General features: G+C 40.5%; 2 protein-coding genes, 1 long non-coding RNA gene and 1 other non-coding gene across 5 annotated transcripts; 3 read left to right on the forward strand and 1 right to left on the reverse strand.

Annotated features, from left to right (window-relative positions):
• The first annotated feature begins 218 nt into the window (after window positions 1-218).
• On the forward strand, window positions 219-3,364 carry LOC133742961 (uncharacterized). The gene is made up of 2 exons (XM_062170688.1): window positions 219-1,841; window positions 1,925-3,364. Exons 1-2 carry the CDS (start codon window positions 1,643-1,645, stop codon window positions 2,836-2,838), a joined length of 1,113 nt encoding a protein of 370 aa, XP_062026672.1. The 5' UTR covers window positions 219-1,642; the 3' UTR covers window positions 2,839-3,364.
• On the reverse strand, window positions 3,057-7,531 carry LOC133742960 (stromal 70 kDa heat shock-related protein, chloroplastic-like). The gene is made up of 8 exons (XM_062170686.1): window positions 6,748-7,531; window positions 6,282-6,534; window positions 6,048-6,127; window positions 5,117-5,259; window positions 4,898-4,996; window positions 4,509-4,698; window positions 3,945-4,343; window positions 3,057-3,793 (listed from the first exon to the last, which is right to left on the reverse strand). The coding sequence occupies exons 1-8, from the start codon at window positions 7,264-7,266 to the stop codon at window positions 3,386-3,388; spliced, it is 2,091 nt and encodes a 696-aa protein (XP_062026670.1). The 5' UTR covers window positions 7,267-7,531; the 3' UTR covers window positions 3,057-3,385.
• Window positions 7,532-8,095: 564 nt separating this feature from the next.
• On the forward strand, window positions 8,096-8,198 carry LOC133707619 (U6 spliceosomal RNA). The gene has a single exon (XR_009845231.1). It is a non-coding gene; the product is annotated as a U6 spliceosomal RNA (small nuclear RNA).
• Window positions 8,199-20,237: 12,039 nt separating this feature from the next.
• Window positions 20,238-22,522, forward strand: LOC133746150 (uncharacterized). Of its 2 annotated transcripts, XR_009863987.1 has the most exons (3): window positions 20,238-20,768; window positions 21,080-21,141; window positions 22,353-22,522. It is a non-coding gene; the product is annotated as an uncharacterized LOC133746150 (long non-coding RNA). The 2 variants fall into 2 exon arrangements; XR_009863988.1 differs by lacking the exon at window positions 21,080-21,141.
• Window positions 22,523-25,133: the final 2,611 nt, after the last annotated feature.

Below are 25,133 nucleotides of genomic sequence, written 5' to 3' on the forward strand. Positions count from 1 at the left end.
TGGGAAGGTAATGTTCTAGTGGTTTTGTTTTGTAGTTTTTTTTAGTACTCAAAAATAAAATATATATTTTTTTTTTGAATAAAGGGCTGGTGCGGCTGCCCTCAAGTCTCGATTAATGAAACTGTCGAATACAAGGGGGGGACATTAAGCCTAAACCCCTGATTATACAATAAGCATCTAAAGTATGTCCTGAAATAATATCAGGAATCTCTACATATGACATGTATTCGAAGAAGCACCAACTAGCAAAGAGTGCACAATTAGCTACTCCATTTGCTTTAACATAGCAGTGACATAACGGAAAGATAACTCGATATGTAACCCGATTACAACATAGCATAATTACCAGCTTTAGCACAGCTTTCCTCCTATGTTGCCGCCGAAAAAGAAATCCGACGACACTTAGTCTCACCCTGCCACTAGGCGGCAGCGCCCATTTGACGAAGCAAATAACTCGCCGCCGACCTAGAGCAGACAAGGCACGTAGAGTGCATACACATGCACAAGACCCGATTAGTCCCACACAAACAATGTAGGGATTTATTGCTCGCATAAAGCGACATATAGCTAACCAACATAAATAAACTAAAACATAAAATAAACTTAGACCTATGGCAGGGCCCAGAAACTGAGCCCAAGCCCAAGCCCATATAGCTAGAGGATCAGAGCCAACAGGACAAGCCCGGCCCAATACTGTTGTAGTCACCGTCGATATCCTGACACCTCCGTCGCACCTCCACCTATTTCGGGTCGCCGCCGTCATCAGCACTCCACCAGCCTCCGAACCGAGGCTTCTGACCATCTTTCTACCCAGATCAGATCTGGGGTCACCCATCGATCCAACCCAGAGCCGGTCATCCATCGTCCCTATGCTATTGACTGCGCTCGATCCCGACCGTGCTCCCAAACCAGCGACTTCCGGCCAGCCCCGCGACAGCAGCACCAGACCACCGCTCGCCATCAGACACGATCTCCTCAGCCACGTCTCTCAAATCCCAGCGATCCAGATCGGATCCACTCTGATTGAGAGCCGAACAACTCACCTTTGACCCGTCCCCGATGGACGGACAATCAGACCCGTCCGGCTGCACCCACAACGCGCCGACGAGGTCAAAGACGACGCCTAGGCGGAGGGCCGCCGGACGAGTGCAAATACGGCTAGGGTATTTCCTGTTCTCGCTCTCCTTCAAAAGCTAGACTTGTAAAGTTTTAAAATAAAATATATTTTGTTACAGTTAGATTAGCACAAAAATTGTAATAAATGAAAGAGAGAGATTCAGGGAAATCCGTAGAAACAGCAAACCAAACTACTCCGCTATTTTTGGATTCTTTCCTCACTAATCGAAAAAGAAAAGAACTTTGCAAGTGACTCCCGATTCAATTCTCTCCTCCTCTCTTCTTCAACTGCGCCTCCTCGTCCGTTGGTACCAACAACATACCCTGTTCATTGTTTGCTAAATATTTAAACATTTGGAGATAGATAGACTAAAATATTAATTAGTTATCTGCATTAGATATTTTTGTTCGCCGGCAATTGTGATTGTACGATTTTTACGTAGAGGAGGGTGATTCTGGAGCCAAAGAGGAAGAAGAGGGGAGGGGATTTGTATGTAGATTATTTTGAAGTGGTTTGAGATGAAAAATGGCGTGTGAAGTTGGTGGCGGGGGTGGGCAAGACAACGCGTCGTCGGGTTTGGGATCGCCGAAGAAGAACAGGGATAGGATCAAGTTGCTGTGCAGCTATGGCGGGAAAATCCTACCTAGACCTTCCGACCGCATCCTAAAGTATGTTGGTGGCGAGACTCGTGTCGTTGCCTTGTCCCGCGACGCAACTTTTTCTGGTACATAAATTCATGCATGCATGCACGGTTAAGTTGTTTCCCTATATATACAATGTATGATGATGATGATGATGACATTGCAGAATTGATGAAGAAATTGAGTGCAGTAGTTGATGGGGACATGGTGTTGAAGTACCAGTTAATCCCTGAAGATCTGGATGCCTTGGTCTCTGTTCGAAGCGATGAAGATGTAAAGCACATGCTGGACGAATATGATAGACAAGAAAACCAAGGCATGAGTCCTAGGCTAAGGACCTTCTTGTTTCCATCCAAGCCAATCATGATAGAAAACAGCAGCCACTCATTGGAGCTAGAGCAGCGTTACATAGACGCCATCAATGGCATAGTCCGTTCATCGAAACAACAGCCACCCTCAATCATAGGCAGCCCTCACATCGCCAGCACCAGCAGCATTGGGAATTGCAGCAGCCCCATAGCCAGCTACAGCCCCCTTGCTAGCTTTTCCTCTGCTTGTTCTTCCCCCAAGTCAGGATCGCCCGAACACCATTTTATGGTGGTACAAGAAGCTAACCAAATATTACAAGCCAGTAGATTTTCGCTTCCTCCTGTTATGCATAAAGTGCAGAGCTCTCCCAGCCTTTCTGGTAATCTTAATCTTCAACAATACCACAACCTAAACTTTGCTCACCGTCACCACCAGGGTGGTGGTGGTGGTGGTGGATACCATTACCAACAACCCCAAAGTGGCCACTACCAAATGTCTAGAAGCCTATCAAGAAACTCGCACCCCCACAACCACAGTAGAGGTGGTCTAGGCAGTCCCACCCCGCCCCATATGTCTCCCAGGGGAAGATCCGAGTCAGGGAGCGTGAGGAGCTTGATGGGTCAGTCTCGTCATAATTCGGGTTGCAGTAGCCCGAGACAACAAAACCAAAGACCAAATGCAGGAGGAGTCAACGATTATTGTGATGATCCATATGGCTACAACGGGGTTGATAGAGCTGAGAGTCTTCCAACAAGTCCACGACAACGTTAGCTAGGGAGCTAATGATTTGATTTCAGATTTCTTCATCAGGCACCTCTAGTTTCTCTCAACTCGATGAATTTTACAATTTTTCCTTTCTGTTTCTCTACTTATGAGCCATGTCTGTTAATACCACTGATCAATTTTGATCTTTGATAGTAAAAAGGAAAAAAGACCATAAGAATCAGCTTTAAAAAAAAAAAAAAAAAAAAAAAAGACGAGGTAAACTATATGGCAAGGCCCAAAAGGAGTAGGGATTATTATTGGGTAGAAGCAAGATACACACTCCTCAGTTAACGTCACTGTTCAGCATTTAAACGGGGATGCTGCTCAAACTAATCAATCCACCATCTTGCTATCTTCATCTAATTTAATTTCAAGTAAAGTAACTAATCCTCTATCTTCTAGCAACAATATTTCCCATTCTCGTCCAAACAAAAATGAACCCAACCAACCCCAACTACCCCATCGGATCCTGCCCATCTCGGTTCTCCTATTATACACATTTAGTAAGCAAGAAAAACAAAAAAGAAAACCACTATCTATCCAAAATATATGCTCACTTGCTGTCGGTGAAATCTGCATCGATAACATCTCCTTCAGGTCCCTTGCCGGATGATGATGATGACTCTGAAGGCCCAGCTTCAGCACCGGGTGCTGTTGGGCCTGTACCAGGGGCACCAGGCTGGTTATAAAGGGACTGTCCAAGCTGCATGACTTCCTGGTTGAGAGCAGCCATGGCATCCTTAATAGCTTGGGTTGAACCCCCAGAAATAGCTTCCTTGAGTTCTCCGAGTTTTGCCTCAACCTTCTCTTTAACTGGGGCTGGAACCTTGTCTCCCAGTTCCTTCAGCTGCTTCTCAGTCTGGTAGACAACGGAATCTGCCTGGTTCTTTGTGTCAATGGCATCTCTCTTCTCCTTGTCCTCCTTTGCAAACTTCTCTGCTTCATTAACCATTCTTTGTACCTGTATGTTTCAAGACATTTTCCTTAAACAAAATCCAACAGTTCAAACATAAAGAGAACCAGAAAGTGCGACATGCCAAAAGTTCTACTCCAAATTGAACATGAAAAAGCCAACAATTTTTAAACAATCTAGTAACATATCATAAACATACCTCATCATTGGGCAATGTGCTCGCACCAGTAATGGTGATGTCCTGCTTTTTGCCAGTGCCCTTGTCAACAGCATATACCGAGAGAATACCATTGGCATCAATGTCAAACTTTACTTCAATTTGAGGAACCCCACGTGGTGCAGGCGGGATACCATCCAAACGGAAACTGCCAAGAGATTTGTTATCTCTAACAAATTCTCTCTCCCCTTGAAGGACATTAATCTCCACACTTGTCTGCCCATCTGCAGCCGTTGAGAACACCTCCGACTTAGAGGTAGGGAGAGTGGTATTTCTTGGGATGATCTTTGTCATGACGCCACCCAGAGTCTCCAAACCCAGTGACAGTGGTGTCACATCCAACAATACGATGTCACTCACATCTCCAGCTAATACACCAGCCTAGAGTCCAGTAAATTAAAGTAGCACCAGTAAGGTAACCATAGTAGCAAAACTATAACATGAATATAAAACCAGTAACTGTAAAAGCACTCAAACAAGTTGCCAAAGACGGCAATTATATATCAATCATAATGTTAGCAACTGTAAAGAGAAATCATGACCTACCTGAACTGCAGCCCCAAGGGCAACAACTTCATCAGGATTGACTGTAACATTTGGTTCCTTTCCGGTTAACTTCCTCACAAGCTCCTGAACAGCTGGTATACGGGTTGAGCCACCAACAAGTATTACCTCATCTAGGTCTTTAAAGGAGAGTTTTGCATCCCTCAACGAAGTTTCAACTGGTGTTTTAAGTCTGAAATAATATAACTTCAATTAGTTGAGATACAAAATTTTCAGGGGTTGCAGAGAAGGAAAAGGAGGCAAAGAAAGCACTACAAAACCTACTGTGTTCAGTAACAATCAAATAGGATAGCATGAATTAGCGACAGAATGATCTTCATGACAAAATGCAGACATCAATAGTTTCATTACAAGTTTCTAACAGTTCTTACCTGTCAAGGAGATCAGAGCACAGCTCCTCAAACTTGACCCTTGTAAGTGTTGTCTCAATGTGCTTGGGGCCATCTGCAGTCGCAGTAATGAAAGGCAAGCTGCAACAAAACAATTATAATAAATGAGAAATTGCTAGAAATAAAAAACACCATAAGTACCTAAATTTTAAAGTATCCACAGATAGATAATCATCAATCTCTTATACAGCCACAACACACCTTAAATTTGTCTGCGTTAAAGATGACAACTCCATTTTGGCCTTCTCAGCTGTCTCTGTCAGCCGCTGAAGGGCTTGTTTATCCTTCAATAGATCTATTCCTTCATCTCTTTTGAATTCCGCAGCAAGCCAATCCACAATCCTCTGGATAACAAAATCAGAATTAGATCTGATGCATCACTTCACCCAAAGGAAAACAGATAAGGCCAAGTTTGTAGTAACTAAACTGGACATAACATTGAAATTTCTTTTATTTCATAGGAAAAATGAGTTTCAGTCGCATTTTTAACTTGTTTTGGTCAGTGAATTTCCATCACAATGCCAAAACAGTTTTCTGTTTGCAGAACTTTTGAAAGTATTCTTTCAATATGTTCTGCATAACCAATTGCTAGGCAGTAGCAATTGGAAACATTCTAAGCCATTCAACATACTTCATTTGTCCAATTACTTGCAATGCCTAAACCAATCATGAGACAAGGGCTCATAAAGATTTAAGTCTTTGGACTTCCCAATTAGCACAACCCCTCCAGCCAACCAAACAGTGGTTACTTGGTTAGTCTAATCATATGCATACGATAACTGGAATTTCCAAATAATCTGATAACTGCGACAATCACCACATCAGATAGCACAGTTTCCATAGTCTATAACTGGTTCCTCAATACACATTCTTATATGATATTTTTTTTCTTTTTTTACTGTTGGTTCCAGCCGCAATCGTCCAAAACTACAGCTTTAGGATTCTTACAAACTCAGAAAGTCAGAAGTAGTCCAAAACAATGAAACATTGCAAGCAATGGCAAGGAAACTCCATAGCAAACAGTCCAAAAGGATGAAATATAATATGTAATGGCACGGGAACTGAATAACACACAGGTCCTAAGTGTACTAAACGCAGCACAGAGAGAAAGAAAAAGAAAGCAACTACTTACCTTATCAAAATCATCACCACCCAAATGCGTATCTCCAGAAGTAGATAGCACCTCAAACACTCCATCACCGACCTCCAGCACTGCAGCAGAAGGACAACAAGTTGGTAAATCATTTCCGTGCGCACACAAAACTACCAATAATCTAGCAGATTCATGGTGACATAATTGACTAAAGGCAACATATCCAGTTCTTTTCAAAAAGGCAAACGTATGTCCCAGTAACAAACACCATACCTGAGACATCAAAAGTACCACCTCCAAGGTCAAATACTAAGATAGTTTCATTGTTCTTCTTTTCAAAACCATATGCTAGGGAAGCAGCAGTAGGTTCATTAATGATCCTCAGAACATCCAACCCAGCAATACGGCCAGCATCTTTTGTAGCAGTTCTTTGAGAATCATTAAAGTAAGCAGGCACAGTAACCACAGCTTTGGTGACTTTATCATTCAAAAACTTTGAAGCGTCGTCCACAAGCTTTCTCAAAACCTAGTTCAGCAGTAAAATGTGAATAAAACCAAAACCAAGGCAAAACAATTGTTTGTCCATAAACCAATTTCCATCAACCTAACCCAATTGATTGACAAAAAAACTCTAAGAAAAACTAAATAATTGGCATTCTCCTATCGAAAGTAACATACACACACAAAAGAGAAAGAGTAGCGAAAGCAGAGAATAGATGCAGGGTTAAGAGAGGGAAACCTGAGCAGAGATTTCTTCGGCGGCGAACTGTTTGCCAATAGCAGGACAATCAAGCTTAACATTCCCATTCTCATCCCTAACAACCTTGTAGGAGACCTGCTTAGACTCTTCGTCAACCTCAGACATCTTCCTCCCAATAAACCTCTTCACCGAAAAGAAGGTGTTCTCCGGGTTCACAACGGCCTGTCGTTTTGCGATCTGACCGACGAGCCTATCGCCGCTCTTAGTGTAAGCGACGACGGACGGCGTGGTTCTCTGGCCCTCAGCATTGGTCACTATGGTGGGCTTACCACCCTCCATAGCACCAACGGCGGAGTTAGTCGTCCCCAAATCGATCCCCACAACTTTCTCGTTTACTATGCGGAGCGGTCCCGCCCTTCGAGCAGCGCCGTTGGATCGTAGGGTGACGAAGCCCCGCAACGGCGCCGTTTGTCCCAATCTCTGACCTAAAAACAGCGTCCTTGGGAGTGAAGCACCCGGGGGAGTGCCCAGGACGTTGATTTGAGCAGAGCACGCCATAGAAGAAGCTCAGAGGGTTTAGTTTTGAAATGATCGCAGAAATGAGAGAAGCTGGTATAGGCTGGCTAGAGAGACAGTCGAGACTCGAGAGATATTGGGTTTGCCGAGAAGAAGAGAGTGACGAGGTGGAGATAAAAAGGTTTCCTGGGGGAAGAGAGTGAGGTTAGGTGGCGCCACGTGGACGGGGTTCTGGAATGATCTATTGGCCTGTTCCGTTTGATTGACGGGTAGGCTGATTCTGTAGGCTTCCAGCTTCTCGGTGGAACAATCGAGGTGGTTGTGGATTTGTTTGGAACCCAAGCCAGGCCCAGAACAAATTATATGTTTCTGAAAGCTGCAAAGTGCAAACAAACTTGCGACTTTTTATTTTTATCAAGAATATTGATCAATATTTGAAAATTTAGTCTAGTGGTATTATTCGTAAATAGAAGGCTATATGTTCAACTCACGAAAGACTTGTGGTTATAATTTTCATTTGTTAATCGAAAAAACAAATTGAAAATCCTCTGAATGAATGAAGGTGAGCGCGAGGAAACCAATTTTTTTTTTTTTTTTTACTATTGGCTAAAGACGATGCTGGAGGTAACTGGTGGACCCTTGATAGATTTGTATTGATGGAATTAATTTCCCAACTTTCCTAAAGAAGCGGTTGCAAAATTAGCTTCATGAAAAAGGTGCTTGAAACTTGAAAGAGATAGCTTCAATAGATACCTGGCAGGACAACTTCACCTGCATGATTTGTAATAAAAAATATAAAAAATAAAAACCAGCAGAAGTTTGACCTCAAGTAGAAACTAATCCATAAAAGTAAACATTAATAGCCGCAGTTGTCTCTTCGGGGACATTCAATAAAATTGGAACGATACAGAGAAGATTAGCATGACTCTTGCACAAGGATGTCACATATAAATCGAGAAATAAACCAGAATTTGTTGTAAAACGATAGTAAAAGAATTTGAGAGAGGGATAGTTTAGACACAAAGAATGAAGTATGAGAAATGGAGTGATTCTATTCATCTCACAATGAGGTTTATATAAGAATACCTCAGGTTTACAAAAGATAACTATTTAACGATTACATCAATCACTCGTCTGATTATAATCAATCAATCGCTAATTATATTATGTTAATCACCAATCAATCTTAATTGGCGTATATCATGCAACACTAATTGCTATTACATGAATAGCCACATTAATATTTACAACACTCCCCCTTAGATATTTCATGTCAATAGTGTTGCCCTTGTTATGCGCTTCTAAGTTGTCTCATCAAAAACCTTGCCAAGTAATAAAAACCCTGTGGGAAAAAACAACCTTGGTCGAAGGAGAAAAAGATCACAACGCGCTTGAGTGTGGATTAGCAGTATCACAGCTTTAGAGATAGGTGGAGTCTTCTTATCAGCACCATAAGTAGGTAGTATGTCTATGAGAGGGATGCATTAGAGTTGCTACACCAAAACCTTGCCCGGTAAACCCAGTGGGAGAAACCCGTGGTCGAAGGGAAAAGATCAACAAATGCATATATGTCAAATTAAAGCATCTCCTGGATGCAGTAAGTGGGCTGACCATGCTAAAGATGTGCCTCGTCAAAACCTTGCCAGGTAACAAAACCCAGTGGGACAAAATAACCCTGGACGAAGGACAAAAAGAGTACACGATGGTCAAATGAGTATGCTTCAGGATACTCCCCCTGATTTTGACTCCCCCTGAAAATTACATGTTAGGTAATTCAGATAGTTTACGTAGACCAATACCTTTGACATGCTTCTGGAATGTAGACTTTGGTAGTGACTTGGTGAAGAGGTCTGCACGATTGTCTTCAAATCAAATCTGCTTAACTTCAATCTTCTGATGCTCCTGTTATTGCTAATTGAAGAAGAACTTCGGTGCAATATGTTTGGTGTTGTCTCCTTTGATGAAACCCATCTTCATTTGCTCAATGCAAGAAGCATTATCCTCGTGGATTGTAATACCCGGTTGTTTTCTTTAATCAAAGCAAAAACATAATTATGGCATTGCTTTACTTTTCATGATTTCACTGCTTTACATTTCATGATTATGTTTAATTAGTAGGGCTGCTTGAGATTGTTTAATCATCGGCCGACACCCTCGATCGACCGACACCAAAAACAAAAACAGAGCAAAGGCTCTCTCTCTCTCTCTCTCTCTCGTCCGAAAACACAAAAACAGAGCAAACGCTCTCCGTTCTTTTCCTTCCTCCACCGGCCATCAATCGACGCCGGACAACCTCCAGTGGCTTCGTCTCAGCCTTGCGAAGCTACCTGCTGCGGTCTTGGGTCACGGCACAGCTGGAAGCGGCGGCGAAGAGACCGGGTTCGTCCAGCCCCGATTTGGTTCCAAGCTTGGTAGCTCGAGCTACCGGTCACAAAACCTTCCCAAACTCCATCCTCAGGTTCGTCTCAACCTTCTGAAACTCCCAGAAGCACCCTTGCACGGCGGCGCTGTCTCTGGAGGCAGCTGGAGTTCAACCCCGATCGGATCAAAACGGAGCAAAGGATCCAAATATCTCGAACTACAGGACGTCTTTTTGAGTGTTTCTTGGACTGGTGAACTCAGAGTGAGGACCTGAACAACTTTTCAGAAGGGATCGAGGCCTGAGATTGAAGTTTTTACGCCGAAACTCAAGCTCGCCGAATTCTGGAATTTTTCCGGCCACCGAGACTTTCGATCAAGATATCTCGAGCTGTAGAGCATCGTTTTGAATGATTCTTGAACCAGTGAGTTCTCCTTGAGGTTATTAACAACTATCCAGAAGGAATCGAGGCCTGATATTGAATTTTTTACGTCGAAATCATAGCTCGCCGGTTTCTGCAATTCTCGCCGGTTTCTGGAACATTTCCGGCCAAGTTCAGTTGTTCTAGGTAATTTTCGACCACTTCCGTTCATTTTCAGACTTCATGCTAGTTAGAAAAGTGGTTGGGCTTGATGAGATGAAGAGGAGCAGCCTGGCCCCGACACCATCGGCGGTGGTCGGCGGCGGCTCTGCCCCTAACTCCGGCGGCCATTTCCGGCCACCTCTGGGGGTCAAAAATGTGATTTCCTTACATTTTTAGATTCTACATTTCAATACGATCATTTCGATATATTATATGCAATTTTTGTATATCGTATGATTAAGTTATGAATTTTACGATTTCGATCGATTTCAATCGTTCGATTTGTGATCTGTGAAGATCGGACCGTCCGATGGACTTGTAGTTTTGATATGTTGATCTTATGACTGTCCGAGTGGCTTTGTGTGGTCATGGGCGAAGATCCGACCGTTGGATCTTCGTATAATTTTTGGAGGATGATCCTAAAGGCGATCCGTGAGGATCCGACCGTTGGATCATCATTTAATTTCGATCCGACCGTTGGATTGTCGTTTGCGTATGTTTTTGAGTTATTGGCTAAGTTAAGGTCATGTTTGATTAGGTGATTGACGGTCTTCCTTGGGTGAGCGGTTTCGGTGTGTATTGTGTTAAATTGAAGACGCAACGGGAATATCGAGGTGAGTAAACCTCACGTGGTTCATATTACAAACCGAATAAATTTAATTACTTTATTTTTTGGTCGTAATTATGTGAAAATATTTGTGTTTAATTGTGGAAATTGTTTGAATTAAATAATTGTTTTGGAAAAATATGAACTCAATCGACTACGGTTCATAGGGCTACGGCTCACAGGTAAGAAAATGATTTTGTGTATAAAAAGGAATTTATTGCTTTATTGTACGAGATCTATAGTTGATATTAATAGACATTCCTGTGCGAATGTCTATGTACATATATTATTTACATGAAAAATATATATGTATTGATGGATTTTTGTTGAGGAAACCATATAGTGAGGTGTTGAGTTTTATTGTTTGAGAAACAGTAAATTGTTGAGTTGTTGAGATATATTGATCTGTGGAGATCAATAGGTCACGGGGTGACCATGGCATCTATTAATGAATCACGCTCTCGTACCGGGCCGGTGGTTACTAATAGTATTAAATCGTGAACCACGCTCTCGCGCCGGGCCGGTGGTTACGATCAGTTAGAGCTCTAGTCTATCTGCCAAATGTTGAGTAATCTTATGAGGGTAACGGGGAGTGACTCATAAGTGTATATATATCTATATGAGAGTGAGAAAGTGAAGTGGTTTTGTGGTGGTCGTTGTGATTGTGATGTTTCTACATTTCTATACTTGAGTTAAAGGAAATGTATTTTAATAAATCAACAGTTCATTCTTGTTTACTCATACGAGCTGTCAAAAGCTTACCGGGTTTTGTGTTGTTGCAATCCCGGTACACTATTCAAACTGTGTAGCGGGTACTACTACAGGTCAGGAGAATCAGGAAGGTGATCGAGCTGCGTAGAGTAGCTGCAAGTGTGTTATTCTGATTTTCTATTGTGAGGTTTGTTATGCTCATTTAGAGCTTTACAATTTTACTTGTGAGAGTGAATTTGTAATAATAAACTCGAGGTCTTCGAGATTTTATATTTGAATGGCGAGTGGTGTGTTTGTTCTGAGAAAAAAATTCAGAACGTTTATTTGATTAAGTTGTTAAATTCATGTTTCGGATTTGAATTTGTTATTCAAAATTCGGGGCGTGACAATAGTGGTTGGTTCATCAGTGGTGGAATACAGTCCACATGTGCTTCGAACATGCTTTGTGATGGCTCTCAACCATATACATTCACGTACTGCTTCGTGAAAAGCTAGAATCTCACCATGATTCGAAGAGGTAGTAACAAGAGTCTGTTTTGTAGACCTCCAAGAAATTGCAGTATTCCCAATGGTAAAGACATAACCAGTTTGGGAATGTGCCTTGTGCGGGTCTAATAGATAACCTGCATCAGCATATCCAACAAGGCAAGCATCATTCTGAGGATCAAGGGGGTTTGATCCATTCCTTGATGCATAGGGATAGAATAAGCCCATATCCGCCGTACCTCTAAGGTAGCGAAAAATGTCTTTTATGCCATTCCAGTGGTGGCGTGTTGGCGTATAGCTATATCTAGCTAACAAGTTCACATTGAATGAGATGTCCTATCTAGGGCATTAAGCCAAGTACAATAATGCGCCTATTGCACTTAGATATGGGACTTCTGGCACCAATATCTCTTCGTTATCATCTGCAGGACAATACGATTCTCTCTAGACTTCAGACGACCGTGGGTGTGCTTGCTTTTATCCTCATTAAAGAATCTTAACATCTTCTGGATGTAATTTGGTTGATGGACCAAAATTTCATCTACACTGTGCTCGGGCTCCAGGTCGAGACAATAATTTGTTCTCCCAAGGCCTTTCATCTCAAATTCCAACTTCAGGTGCTTTACGGTTTCCTTGATCTCTTCAGGAGTATCAATCAAATTCATGTCATTGACATAGACCGCCACAATTCCAAACTAGGAACTTGTTTCCTTAATAAACACGCATGGACATAGTTTATTATTCACATATCCCATCCCGATTAAATATTCACTTAGACGGTTAAACCACTTCCGTCTGGATTGTTTCAATCCATAAAGTGAACGCCTCAAAACTAATGAAGAGCGTGTTCCGTGGTCTAGAACTATTTGCATCAGGTATATTAAGTCCTTCAGGAACTTTTATGTATATCTCTATATCGTGATCCCCATAGAGATAAGCTGTGACCACATTCCATATTCAGTTTTTCGGAAACTACCAAACTGATAAGGTAGCGGAACGTTATGACGTCCATTACGGGAGAATATGCCTCCTCGTAATCAATCACAAGGCGTTGAGAAAATTCTTGCGCCACTAGACGAGCCTTGTGTATCACAATCTCGTTTTTCTCATTACGCTTCCTTACAAATACTCATTTAAATCCTACAGGTTTAACATGGGGAGGTGTAGGAACAACAGGTCCAAAACACCTTTCTCTTTGTCAAGGAATCTAATTTGACCTGGATTTCTTATTTCCTTTTTGGCCAGTCGTCTCTTCGTTGATTTTGATCAACAAAGCAAGGTTCGAGGTCATCGCTTATTATAATTTCGGTGGCTACCGCAAATACTAATATATCATCGATGATAATCTCAATCCGATTCCAAATCTCACTAAATTTACCGAGATTTCTCTATTCTTGAGAATGGATTCAAATGTTGGAGCATCCCCCAACATGGTCTCTTCTAGGACGTACCCATAATCCGGATTTATCTCATGAGATGAATCAGTTTGAGATAGCGATGTCAAGAGGATTCGTTTGTGCCAAGTTTACCCTCTTCTGGGGATAAGAATCCTTCGAACCTAATGGTCTACCTCGCTTGTTGGCAAGGACATATGACTGGTTAGCCGCCATGGTCGTACCTTGTCCATATGGGACTACACATCCTACAGGGACTTCTATCCTTGTAGGCACATTTGCAGCAGGTATATATGATCTCGTCACTTTTGCTAGATCAGATAAAGTGTCTGGCATATTGTATTCTATACTCTATAGATCTAGAATTGTCCGCACTTCACTATTTTGGTGCGGTTTGGGGATCAAGATGAGACATTGTGGGGACATTCCATGTTAATTCACGCCGTTCATCAGGAACGGTGACGTTCTTATCTCCCCCTAACGGCGGGAAGATTATCTCATCAAAGTGACAATCCGCAAATTAAGCGGTAAAGAGATCGCCTGTCAAGGGCTCTAAAGAGCACATAATGGATGGGACTCATAATCGACATGTATACCCATCTTTTGTTGAAAACCCAATTTTATACGTTGTGACGACACAATTAGCACGAGGACTGCATACCCAAATGCGCTTAAGTGCGAAACATCAGGTTCGTACCCAGTCACCAGCTGTAACGCGGAGTAAGGTTGGTAGCAGTGGGCCTAAACAGGACCAGCATAGGTGCATGCAATATTGCATAGCCCCATGCAGAAATTAGAAGCTTGGTGCGCATTACCAAGATTCTATTTGCGAGACCATCTTGGGTGTGAACATAGGGAACTGTATATTCAGCATCAACCCCAAAGGATATGCAATAATCATCAAAAGACTTCAATGTAAACTCTCCGGTATTATCAAGTCTTATAGACTTTATGGGATAATCCGAGTGGTGAACCCTCAATTTCATGATCTGGGTGAGAGTTTAGCAAAAGTGGCGTTTTCTTGTGGACAATAGTGTAACATGTGATCACTTTGTCGATACATCAACCAAAACCATTAACATTTAACTAGTCCACATGGTGGTTGGATATATATGTCCACAAATTTCCCTTGCATTCTGTGCAGAAAAATAGTGGGGTATGTACTAGTCTTTGCATATGATGGTCTAGTATTAAATATTTTTAACGAGTATGGCATAGTGTGTCATTATATACAAGACCGTTATTCAGAATGGGATGCACCTGCGATGAGTTGAGGATACGGTGCATCATACTTTGACCTGTGTGTCCCAAACGGTCATGCCATAGCAAGTAGTTGCTTGAATTAGTTAGCTTCTAGCTAACAGATTTCAATTTTCTCCAATGTACGCTTCTGGCCACACACTTGGAGGTTATGCAAAGATATTACACTCATTTTTCTCAGTGGTTTCAACGTGGTAACTGTTGGTTCGAATATCCTTAATACTCAATAACATTCTTCTGGCACGTGGAGATTATAAGGCCTCATTAATGGTAGGTTCAGTACCATTGGACAACATACAGTGGGTTTTGCCATAACCCTCTATCAGGTTGGATTGGCCTGATACGGTTGTCACAGAGGTATGAATAGACATATGTTTGAAAAATATCTCCGATCTGGGAGTATGGTGTGCGTAATAGCACTTTTAACCAGACAACAAACTTCCCCACAAGACATGCCTATTCATAAATTTAATTCAATGGATCACATGTATAAATGAGTTTATTGAATTAAATATATTCGAACATAACCACATTTCTATAATCCAAAATAATTGAAAACATAAATCACCAAAATCCGAAGATGTTTCATTCATCAAGATGAAATAGATATGGCACAAGGGGCCAATTATTCCCATGTCTTCGAGTTCTAATCCTCGGTATGTTCAGTAACTGGCTGAAAATCCATGATCTCTAGTGTGGAATCGATAGAAAATGACCATTCAATAAAGTTGGTATTTCGAGTTCCGCGACTGGCGTAATACTCATTTACTGCTTCGGCTATCGCACAACAGGTGCGGGACTAGCAGTGAATTCCTCCACATTGATCACAAAGATCATGTTGATTTTGGTGGCAGCGGGCCGAACCAGTGTTCTTTTCGACTTTGGCTTGTTGGGCAGGGGCACTAAAACATGGGGCCATGTTTTGGGGCGGTTATATGGGCCCACCTCTCTTTCCTTGTCTCGAAAGATAGGACTTTTTTTTTCCTTCCACGGCCGCAATTTCTCTTTCGCGATTAGGTTTGCAATGAGTAACATCATTTGCTTCAAGCAAAAGTGTTGCTTAAGTACCGATGGGCTTGGCATGATCATTCCTCAACAGGAGGTTGTTGTTCATTTCAGTGAGCAACAAGATAGTGATCAATTCTAAGAATTAGTAAAGTGCCTCTCCTTGTATTCTTTTGGGCAGATGGGCTTGTTCAATATCTTGCTAATCATGTCTTGCTTCAGGCAAGAAAATGGTCATTTTGTGGTTAAAGTACTCTTCCAGAGTGACCCAAAGAGTCTGTGTATCCTCTTCATCGGATACTCAACTTGGAGTGCTTTCTCTATATGTTTCTTTATGAACATTATGGTACTCGCCTTAAAAGCCTCAGTGACAACATTGTCAGTATTGATTGTTGATCTCATCTTCTTTGTAGTCAGATAAATTTTCACATCTTGAGTCCACCTTAGATAGTTTCTTCCGGAAACCTCCAAAGCAACAAAGTCAAATATGTTGAGATTTGACATTTCTTATAGGAAAGGAACAAATAATATTAGTGCTTTGGGTAATATCGTCCATAAGCAAGTAATGAAAACTTCAGGTTCTATAACATGGTATGAAAAATCGGATTAGACATGTAAAATCTACTGCTTTTATCATGTGTGGTGAATTTATGAAGGAAACTTCAAGTTTCTTAAATGGCATTATCGAAACTACAAGTTCGATTTATGTATGAACTACTGGTTCATTTAGAACTTCTAGTTCATTAGGTAGCTGCATTTTCTACACATATATTCTAGTGCGAAAATTTAGACAAGTAACACAATAATATTGAATTGAGCAAATTGAAATAATCTCACAAATTTGGATAAATAAAAATCACAAATCAATTGAGATATTAATTGCATGCTAGTAATATAACAGATTAATTATCATACAATTATGTGAATAAATGCTTCTGGCAATTAATTACACATTAGATATGGTGAATCTATTTACAATATGAAATCATTTTTCCTTTTATTTTTGATTTTGCTGGACCAAAGAAGGAGTGGGCTTGATAGTGAAGACTATCGGGCTTAGTCTGCGGGCTTGTGACCCGGGCTTTCATGCTTAAGTCAAATGGTGTGTGAGACCTGCTGAGGGAGAGTGGGCCTACTGGGCTCAAACTGGTCTGCCAAGGAATGAAAAGTTATTACTCAACCCTTTCGGTAACTCCAATTAAATACGACCAGGTAAGGAAGGATGAGGTTTAGGTGGAGCGAGGCTCACTTAAGTACACGGCCTCATCTGAACCTTGCCTAGATATCGCATCCAACTGGATGAGCCTAGTTTGAGAAGATTCATAACTTTTGTCATGGCAATGCAACATGTGGTGAGCTTCTGTTCTGGTCTTGCAACTTGGGCTTGAGCTTCTGGCTCGGATTTGTTATTGTGACTTTGGGCTTGATTTGAGCTTCTGACTCAGCCTCATTTAATATTCACAATTATAACATAATTAAATTCAATATATGTTATTAAATCATAACGTAAATAAATTAATACAGCCCATTAATACTTCTGGCATTTCGTATAGGTAATAAATTGGGTAAATGCTTCTGGCATTGTAGTAATATTAAATAGGAATCATACATGTCAATGTGTCATGATATATGTCAATCAAATCCAAAAACATGAACAAATATATACGACAGATATATATGTATCAACCAAATAAATTAATAAAGTAAATTTGGGGGTTCATGCATCATGGTGATTGTTCATATTCAATCATTAGGCTCAATAAGCATGAATATGAAATTAGATTTTGGAAAGAAAAATACTTGATGAAGAACAGATGAATCTTCAGTTTATATGTGCAGAACTGAGAAGGTTGTCTTCTCAGCCAATCCAATAACTCAGGAGTTATTCGCCTCTTCTCTTGATTGAATGATGAACCACCTCTTCTCCGCAACTCGCAATCTGAATCCTAGAGCTTGTCGTGCTGATAACGTGTTGTAAAACGATAGTAAAAGAATTTGAGAGAGGGAGAGTTTAGACACAAAGAATGAAGTGATTCTATTCATCTCACAATGAGGTTTATATAGGAGTACCTCAGGTTTACAAAATGTAACTATTTAACGATTACATCAATCACTCGTCTGATTACAATCAATTAATCGCTAATTATATTCTGTTAATCACCAATCAATCTTAATTGGCATATATCACGCAACACTAATTGCAATTACATGAATAGCCACATTAATATTTACAACAAAATTTATAAAAAAAAAAAAATTATAGGGGCAGTTGTAATGCCCCGTACCTTAAAGTTTTTACTAGTTACATTTTACCGTGGTTGACTGAAGAGTGACTTTTTCTTTAGTCTGGTAAATTAGGAAATTTCTTTGAGAATGTCGTAGTATACGAAAAATCAAATTCGTGGACACGTAGTTTGTTCAAATCGAAGTTACTACAGGAAAGTTGTGATTGAATAATTGAAATTTACTAATTATAGTTTTAGTTTAAATTTTTATTTTTATTTTATTTTGGGGGAAGTGAATAAATGAGGAGAGAGAGAGTGAAAATCGGGACAGAGCCCGACCTCCAGCCCCTCCCCCTTTCTTTTCTCTTCTCCACGGACCGGACCCAAATTCCGGCGAAATCACCGTAGCCGGACCCCAGTTGGACTCGTCGCCGGCCATCGAAGCTTCCTCTTTTCCTTCTCCTCCATCTCAGGTAAGGATTTTAGGTGATTAGGCTTGGATCGAAGCAAATCGAAGAGTAGAGAAAAACCGAAAATTTTCGATTTCTTGGTTGGGTTTTTGGTTTCCGGTGATTTTCGGCCAGAAACCTTGGTGAATCTTGTTGTTGGAAGAACACTGATCTTGTGGGTAGCTTATTGCAGCTTGAATCGACCGGTAGAGGAGAAATTCGAAGGTGAACAGTATCGTGAACAGTAACTGACGAGTTCTTGGTTTTTGGTTGATTTTTCCGGCTATTTCTGCTTGAATTTGGTTGTTGTTGCAGGTATGGAAATTGTTGGGTGTGTTGTGGAGATGATTTTGAGCTAAATAGGTTGACCGGAATTGGATTTAATCTTTGAGTTTTGTGTTAGATTTGAAGTTGTTCGGATAGTGAGATTCCTTGGAATTTTGATGTTGGATGTGGTTGTTTTGAGTATTGTGGTTTATAATTTTATAGGTTAAATGCTCTTGTTTATAGTTTCCTATTGAACTAATGTGTTGGAAAGTTGGAGAAGTGATTGTGGATTGAAAAGGAAAATTAAGAGAGAACTTGGAAATTTTGGGAAGGAATTATTTTATAATTTGGTGGTTAATTTATGGTTGAGTTGTTAAAGAGTTTTGAGGACATTGAAATGGTAAGGAATTCCGAAATTCGAGAGTTGAATCCTTAATTGAAGAATTGGTTGTTAGAGGAAATTTCTTTTGAGTAATGAGTATTAAATTCCGAAGGAGTAAGGTTTGACTCTTAGATTAATTTTTTTATCGAGGTTAATTATATCCTGTCCATTGCTACAGGACGTACTGATCCCTCGAGCGAGGAGGACACGGGCAGGCAGCAGGATTAGCTGCGAGACTCACCAGTGAGTGGACTTTTATTTTATTTAAATAATGCATGCAGCGTGGTATTAAATTTATATTGGAATGTTATTTGAGTAAATGTGGTTTTCATGGAAAGAAAAGAATTTAAAGAAAGGAGTTGGCAAGGAGGCTATTTTCGGCGCATGCGTACATTACCTAGTCGGCAGTCCCCTCTAGGTAATAGTCTGGTCGGCAGTCCCCTCTAGGTAATAGTCTGGTCGGCAGTCCTCTCCAGACTATATCCCGGTCGGCAATCCCCTCCGGTGAGTCATCAGGTCGGCAGTCCCCTCCAGATGAGGTAGTTAGTCGGCAGTCCCCTCTAACTACCTGTGGTTAGTCGGCAGTCCCCTCTAACCACCGCCTCCTAAATTTCGGTCGGCAGTCCCCTCCGATGCGTCATCTGGGCGGCAGTCCCCTCCAGATGGCATGAGATGGCTAGACAGCAGTCCTCTCTAGTCATCGAGCGATGTCTCATGAAACGATGGTTTTCAAAGGAATGAGTTGGAACTGTTTTATAAATCCCGCTGCATGTTGGATTTTTATTAATGAGAAAATGGGAAAGCATTCAAGCATTGGTTTCATAAATTATTTTAGTTTCGTCCACTCACTCTAACGGTTTTTAAATGTTTTCCCCTGGGCCCTTCGGTTTCAAATGGCCAGATTTTCAGATTTGCTGAGATCGCGTCCAGGAACTTGAGGCATAGGAATCAGCGCTTCCGTTTTGACTGTATGTGACGTCCCGAACCTAAATTTACCAGTTTACAAGTCTTTCGATGGGTAAACGACATTTACATTTAATTTTTGGCTCTGTTTTGACATTTTAGGGGGCCCTAAAAGTTGACTTTTTGTTCGGGTCAAAATTTGAGAAAATTTCCTTCATGAAAGTTGTAGTGGACGTTAAACCGAGCGTGTGCATATGTGGTATGTAAAAATCGGAGTTCGTATACGAAAGTTATACGCGAAAATGTAAAAGTTACTGTTCACAGTAAGTAGTATATATTTGAATTTCTACTGTTGGCCGGTAACTTTTCTTTTTGCTTTCTCTCTCTCCTTCCCCGCGTCTTCTCTCTCTTCTCTCGCATCACTCTCTCTCTTCGGCCTCACCCCTGCAACTTCCTCCTCCGGCCACTTGGGAACGTGAGGCGGGCACCATTGGACTCCTCTGCCCGTACCCAACCTCCCCACGGTGGTAGATCACGACGTTTTGGCCGGAAAATGGCGCACCAAGGCCGAGAAGTTTACTGTAGCAAGTGACCGTTGACCTCAATTCCGGCCACCTCCGGCGACAAAGCCAGGCTTTTTAGAAGCGTCTTGAGGCGTACTTGAAGCTCCCCAAATATCTTGAAGCGATTTGCAGCGTGGAGGAAGAAAGCATAATTAGAAAATTTTACTCTACTTCGGTTTACTTAATTGTTCGGCCACTTAGAGGTATTTTCTGACTTGGCCACAGTTATGAAAGATTCTTAGAATATTGAGTTGTTGATGCTGGTAAAATTTGGTAGCCAGATATGGTGGTTGACCGGCGGCGCGTGGGCCAGGCGCAGCTGCCTGTGGCGGCGCGTCCGGCCGATCTTGGTGAGTTGTTTTGGTCTATTGACTAGTATATATTGTTATGAATTTATGGATATGTGTTTGGTGGAAATTGGAGGAGGTTTGGATATTAATCAGAATTTCCGAAGTTCAATAGTTTGGTTATTGGTTTATGAGAAATTCCACTATCGGATTTCTCTCAGTTTTTCCCTAGAAACCTTCAATTAATGAATTGGTACTAATGGTGAAGTTTGGGTTAAATTGGAGAAGAAATGAAAATGTTGATTTATGAGGATTTGATGTGGGAATTGTATTTAATTTCCGGATTGTTATTCGCGAATTATAATTGTGTACAGGGCGACGTGCCGAGCTACTGCTCGACGTAGGAAACCGGTAGCATGGTCGCCTAAATAGTACTGTGAGTGGACATTTGTTTTTAAATTAATTCCGCATGTAGTATTATTATTTTCTTCCAATTGAGATTTAATTATGTTTTGAATATTTGAGCGTTGATTTATCGAGATTTATTTATGGATTACGAGATTAGTATTGAAATTCCTTCCCGAGGGCTTTTAGTAGATTTTTGAGATAGTTATTCATGAGTTATTGAGTTGAGGAATGATTTTCGGGAAGTGACTGATTTAGCAAATATTATGAGAATCATGGATTTCGAATATCGGTTTTTGTGAGGATTCACGAGTACGAATGTTTCATCGAATTTTTGAGCATGATTGAATTATCGAGATTTATTGAGCTTTAAGCTCCGTACTTATCAGCCTTGAAGTTAGATTGAGTTTTCTTTCCGAAAGCATTTATTGATTTACAGAGTATTTGATTTTATGCTTTCGAGGATGCTTTCGAGGATTTATTGAGATATTGAGGTTTGATTTAGTGAGTTAATCCTGAGTTATGCTTTCGGTGAATTATTATTGATTTATTGAAGTAATACCGAGTTTCTTTCCGAAAGCAAGTAATTGAAAGAGGTTATTTTTAGTTTCTTGATGAGGCTATTCAGTTTATTAAGGAGGCCAGTTTTGGCGCATGCGTATCTTACCTAGTTGGCAGTCCCTTCTAGGTAATAGTCTGGTTTGCAGTCCCTTCCAGACTACAGCTCGGTTGGCAGTCCCATCCGATGCATCACCTGGTTGGCAGTCCCTTCCAGATGACATGAGGTAGTTAGTCGGCAGTCCCGTCTACTACCTGTGGTTAAGTCGGCAGTCCCGTCTACTACATGTGGCTAGTTGGCAGTCCCATCTATCCACCGCCTCCTATTCCGGTTGGCAGTCCCTTCCGATGCGTCATCTGGGTGGCAGTCCCTCCTAGATGGCATGAGATGACTAGACAGCAGTCCTTTCTAGTCATCAAACGAGCCTCATGAAAAAGATGTTTTTATAAGGATTGAGGATGAGATTTTAAGAGATTTCAAGATGTTCTTGTTACGTGATTGAGATTTCAGTAAAGAGGATGATTAAGAGTGTTTTCAAGATTGTTACTGCATGTGAGATTTTAGAGAATAACTTGGGAAAGCATTAAGTTTTACTTATACATTTGAAAGTACTTATTTTTCGTCCACTCACTCTAACTTATTTTAAATGTTTTCCCCTGGGCCCTTCGGTTTTAAATGCCCAGTTTGCAGGCCAGTTTAGCTTGAGGTCGAGCGTACTTGAGGTTGAGGCATAGCTGTCATAGCTTCCGCATTATAAAAGTATTGGTCGTTTATCTTGTATTCTACCTTCTTGTACGCCTGAGAAATAGATTGCTCTGATAACTCTTGAGATTAATATTCTTATGTTTCAGAATTGTTTTGTGATATGGGAGATGTTGTAATATAGGGAGCAGGGTGGCTCCAGGAGAATAAGGATGGATGATTTCGAAGTGTAAATGTTTTTTTTTTTTTTTTTTTTTTTCAGGTTTTGGGTTGTCCATTTTTAGGGGAAGTTCTGTCAAATTTTTGGTAAAATTTCTTCTAAGGTGGGCCCCGCATGGCCTCTTCAGATTTCAGGGTGAAATCCGGGGCGGGTCCTGTCACTGTAGGTTAATACTTAACCTACCTTGCATGATATCGGCTTAGTTATGTAGCACTGCTCTGATAACCTTTTATTTTGGAGAATGTTAATGCTTGAGAATATGTTATCGTATGGAGGTTAAGGTGGAATTCGTACTTCCTGAATGTAACATATACACTTGGAATGTAATTATTGGAATGTGTATCTGAGTAGGAACTTATTATTAATCATATCCAGGTTTTGTGAAATATTTGGGTAGCCTATTTTAGGAGAGGTTCTGCCGATTTTTCGGTAGAATTTCACTTAAAGTGGGCCCCACAGGCTCGTATCCGGGTTTCGGGGTGAAACTTGGGTTTTCTTTGTTTTCTTTGTGTTTATGAATAGCTAAATTTTCCTAGTGTTTTATTTGTACACCTTTGACCATTATCAATATAATTTGTCTATTTTCATTCACAAATATTAATGAATGTCCAATTGATAATCTGCATCCGTATTTCTCCAAAAAAAAGAAAAATGCCTAAACAAATGAGAATTAAGAGGGATCGCTTTTTATAGTCATCTTACAGAATCGCTTATTAGACCAACTTTTCAATCGCATATTAAGATCTTGACCGTTCAGATTTTAGATCTATACAAGTAGATCACTTATGTAAATTTTTAGCCAAATTGACGATCGTTAAGGCATTCGTAACTGTATTTCAGAATTATAAGCATGAGCGGTTGAGGTTGAACATATTTGGTTTGTTTGTTGATTTAATATAGTTTGATACTTTTGCGGTTATTAATTTGGCTGTAAATTTGCATAGGTGATCCATTCATATAGACCTAACAACTGAACGGTCAAGATCTTAATATGTGATCGAAAAATTAGTCTAATAAACGATCCCTTAAAATGGCCAAAAGAATGGATCATTCACTAGAAAGGTTCTTACACTAAGAGATCCTCTTGTGAGACCCACTTCTCGATCACATTTCGGCATCTCAACTGTTCAATTTTTAAGTTCCAACATGTAACTTACTTTTGAAAATTTTTAGCCAAATTGATGATCATTGAGCATTCATAATCATGATTTACATTTCTAAACATGAACGGTTCAAGTTGAACAGATTTGGTTCGTCCATTGATTTGATCTAGTTCGGTACCTTAACGATCATCAATTTTGCTGAAAATTTACAGAAGTGATATATCTATTCATAGAAATTAAACGGTCGAGTTGTTGATATGTGATCGAAAAATTAGTCTAATAAGAGATCCCTTAAAATGACCAGATCCCTCAGTAAAAGGGTTCTTTTTTTTAGTCATTTTAAGAATAACAAATTACCACTACCTACATTTTTTTTCATAAATTACCATCAGTTTTTTTAAATTCTCATGAGCTAGTGTGTAGGGCCCATGCGCAAGGTATTATACATTGCTGTCAGATTTCTTTCCTTTTAAAATTATTTCTATTGCAAAGTAAATTATGAATCTGCCCTTGTGGGTTTGATAATGTAAATTAACATTGCTGAATGTCAGTAGCATTTGAAAAAAATAATATTTCTATATTCTGTCTTTGTTTTTCTTAGAAACAACACATTTATTTAAATAATTCCAAAAACTATTTATACATATTACAATATGAAACTTGAACACTATATATCATTGAGAAAAGTTCAGTCACCATCCCCAAACTATGCTGTCAAGGCCAATTTGATACCCGAACTCTCAAAAGTATCAATGTGATACCCAAACACGTATTTTGACATCAACGTGATATTTCCGTCAAAAATTTCTAACGGCTCCGTTATTTGATGACGTGGCAAGCACGTGGAGACAAAAAAAGAAGTTAAATGACCAACTTACCCTTTTGTTTTTGTTAATTCATTTTTATTTTTATTTTTCTTTTCATTTCTTCTTCTTCTTCTTCTTCTTCTTCTTCTGTTCTAACTAAACCGCCGCACCTCCGAAGCAAGCTCCGCCACCAGCCACCAACCACTCACCCCAAAATGAATTCCGATTTCGGCCTCGAACGCGAGCTCGGCCCCGACCACAGTTACCGCCCCCAACATCAAAAATATCACATTACATGCAAATGCAGCAATTTGACAACTTCTAATCCAATTCAAATTGAGAAAACAAGAACAAACAATTCAACTTCTAATCCAAAATTTCAATCTCCCATCTCCACTCCCAAAATTGGAATCCCACCTGCAACAATCAACAATTCTCAACGATTCCAAGAACTCGCCAGTTACTGTTCACACTCTCAAACACCTTCAAATCTTCCTCCACCGATCATGAAAAGCTGCAAGAGGTTAGGGATGAAGGTTAGCTTCGACCCAGCAACAAAAATCCCAAAGAAATCCGGTCGGAACCCACCGGAAACCGGAGATCGAAGGAATCTCCGATTTCCCCCTTTTCTGG

The sequence above is a fragment of the Rosa rugosa genome, chromosome 4, assembly GCF_958449725.1.
Source record: "Rosa rugosa chromosome 4, drRosRugo1.1, whole genome shotgun sequence".
In the NCBI taxonomy this organism is placed as follows: domain Eukaryota; kingdom Viridiplantae; phylum Streptophyta; class Magnoliopsida; order Rosales; family Rosaceae; genus Rosa; species Rosa rugosa.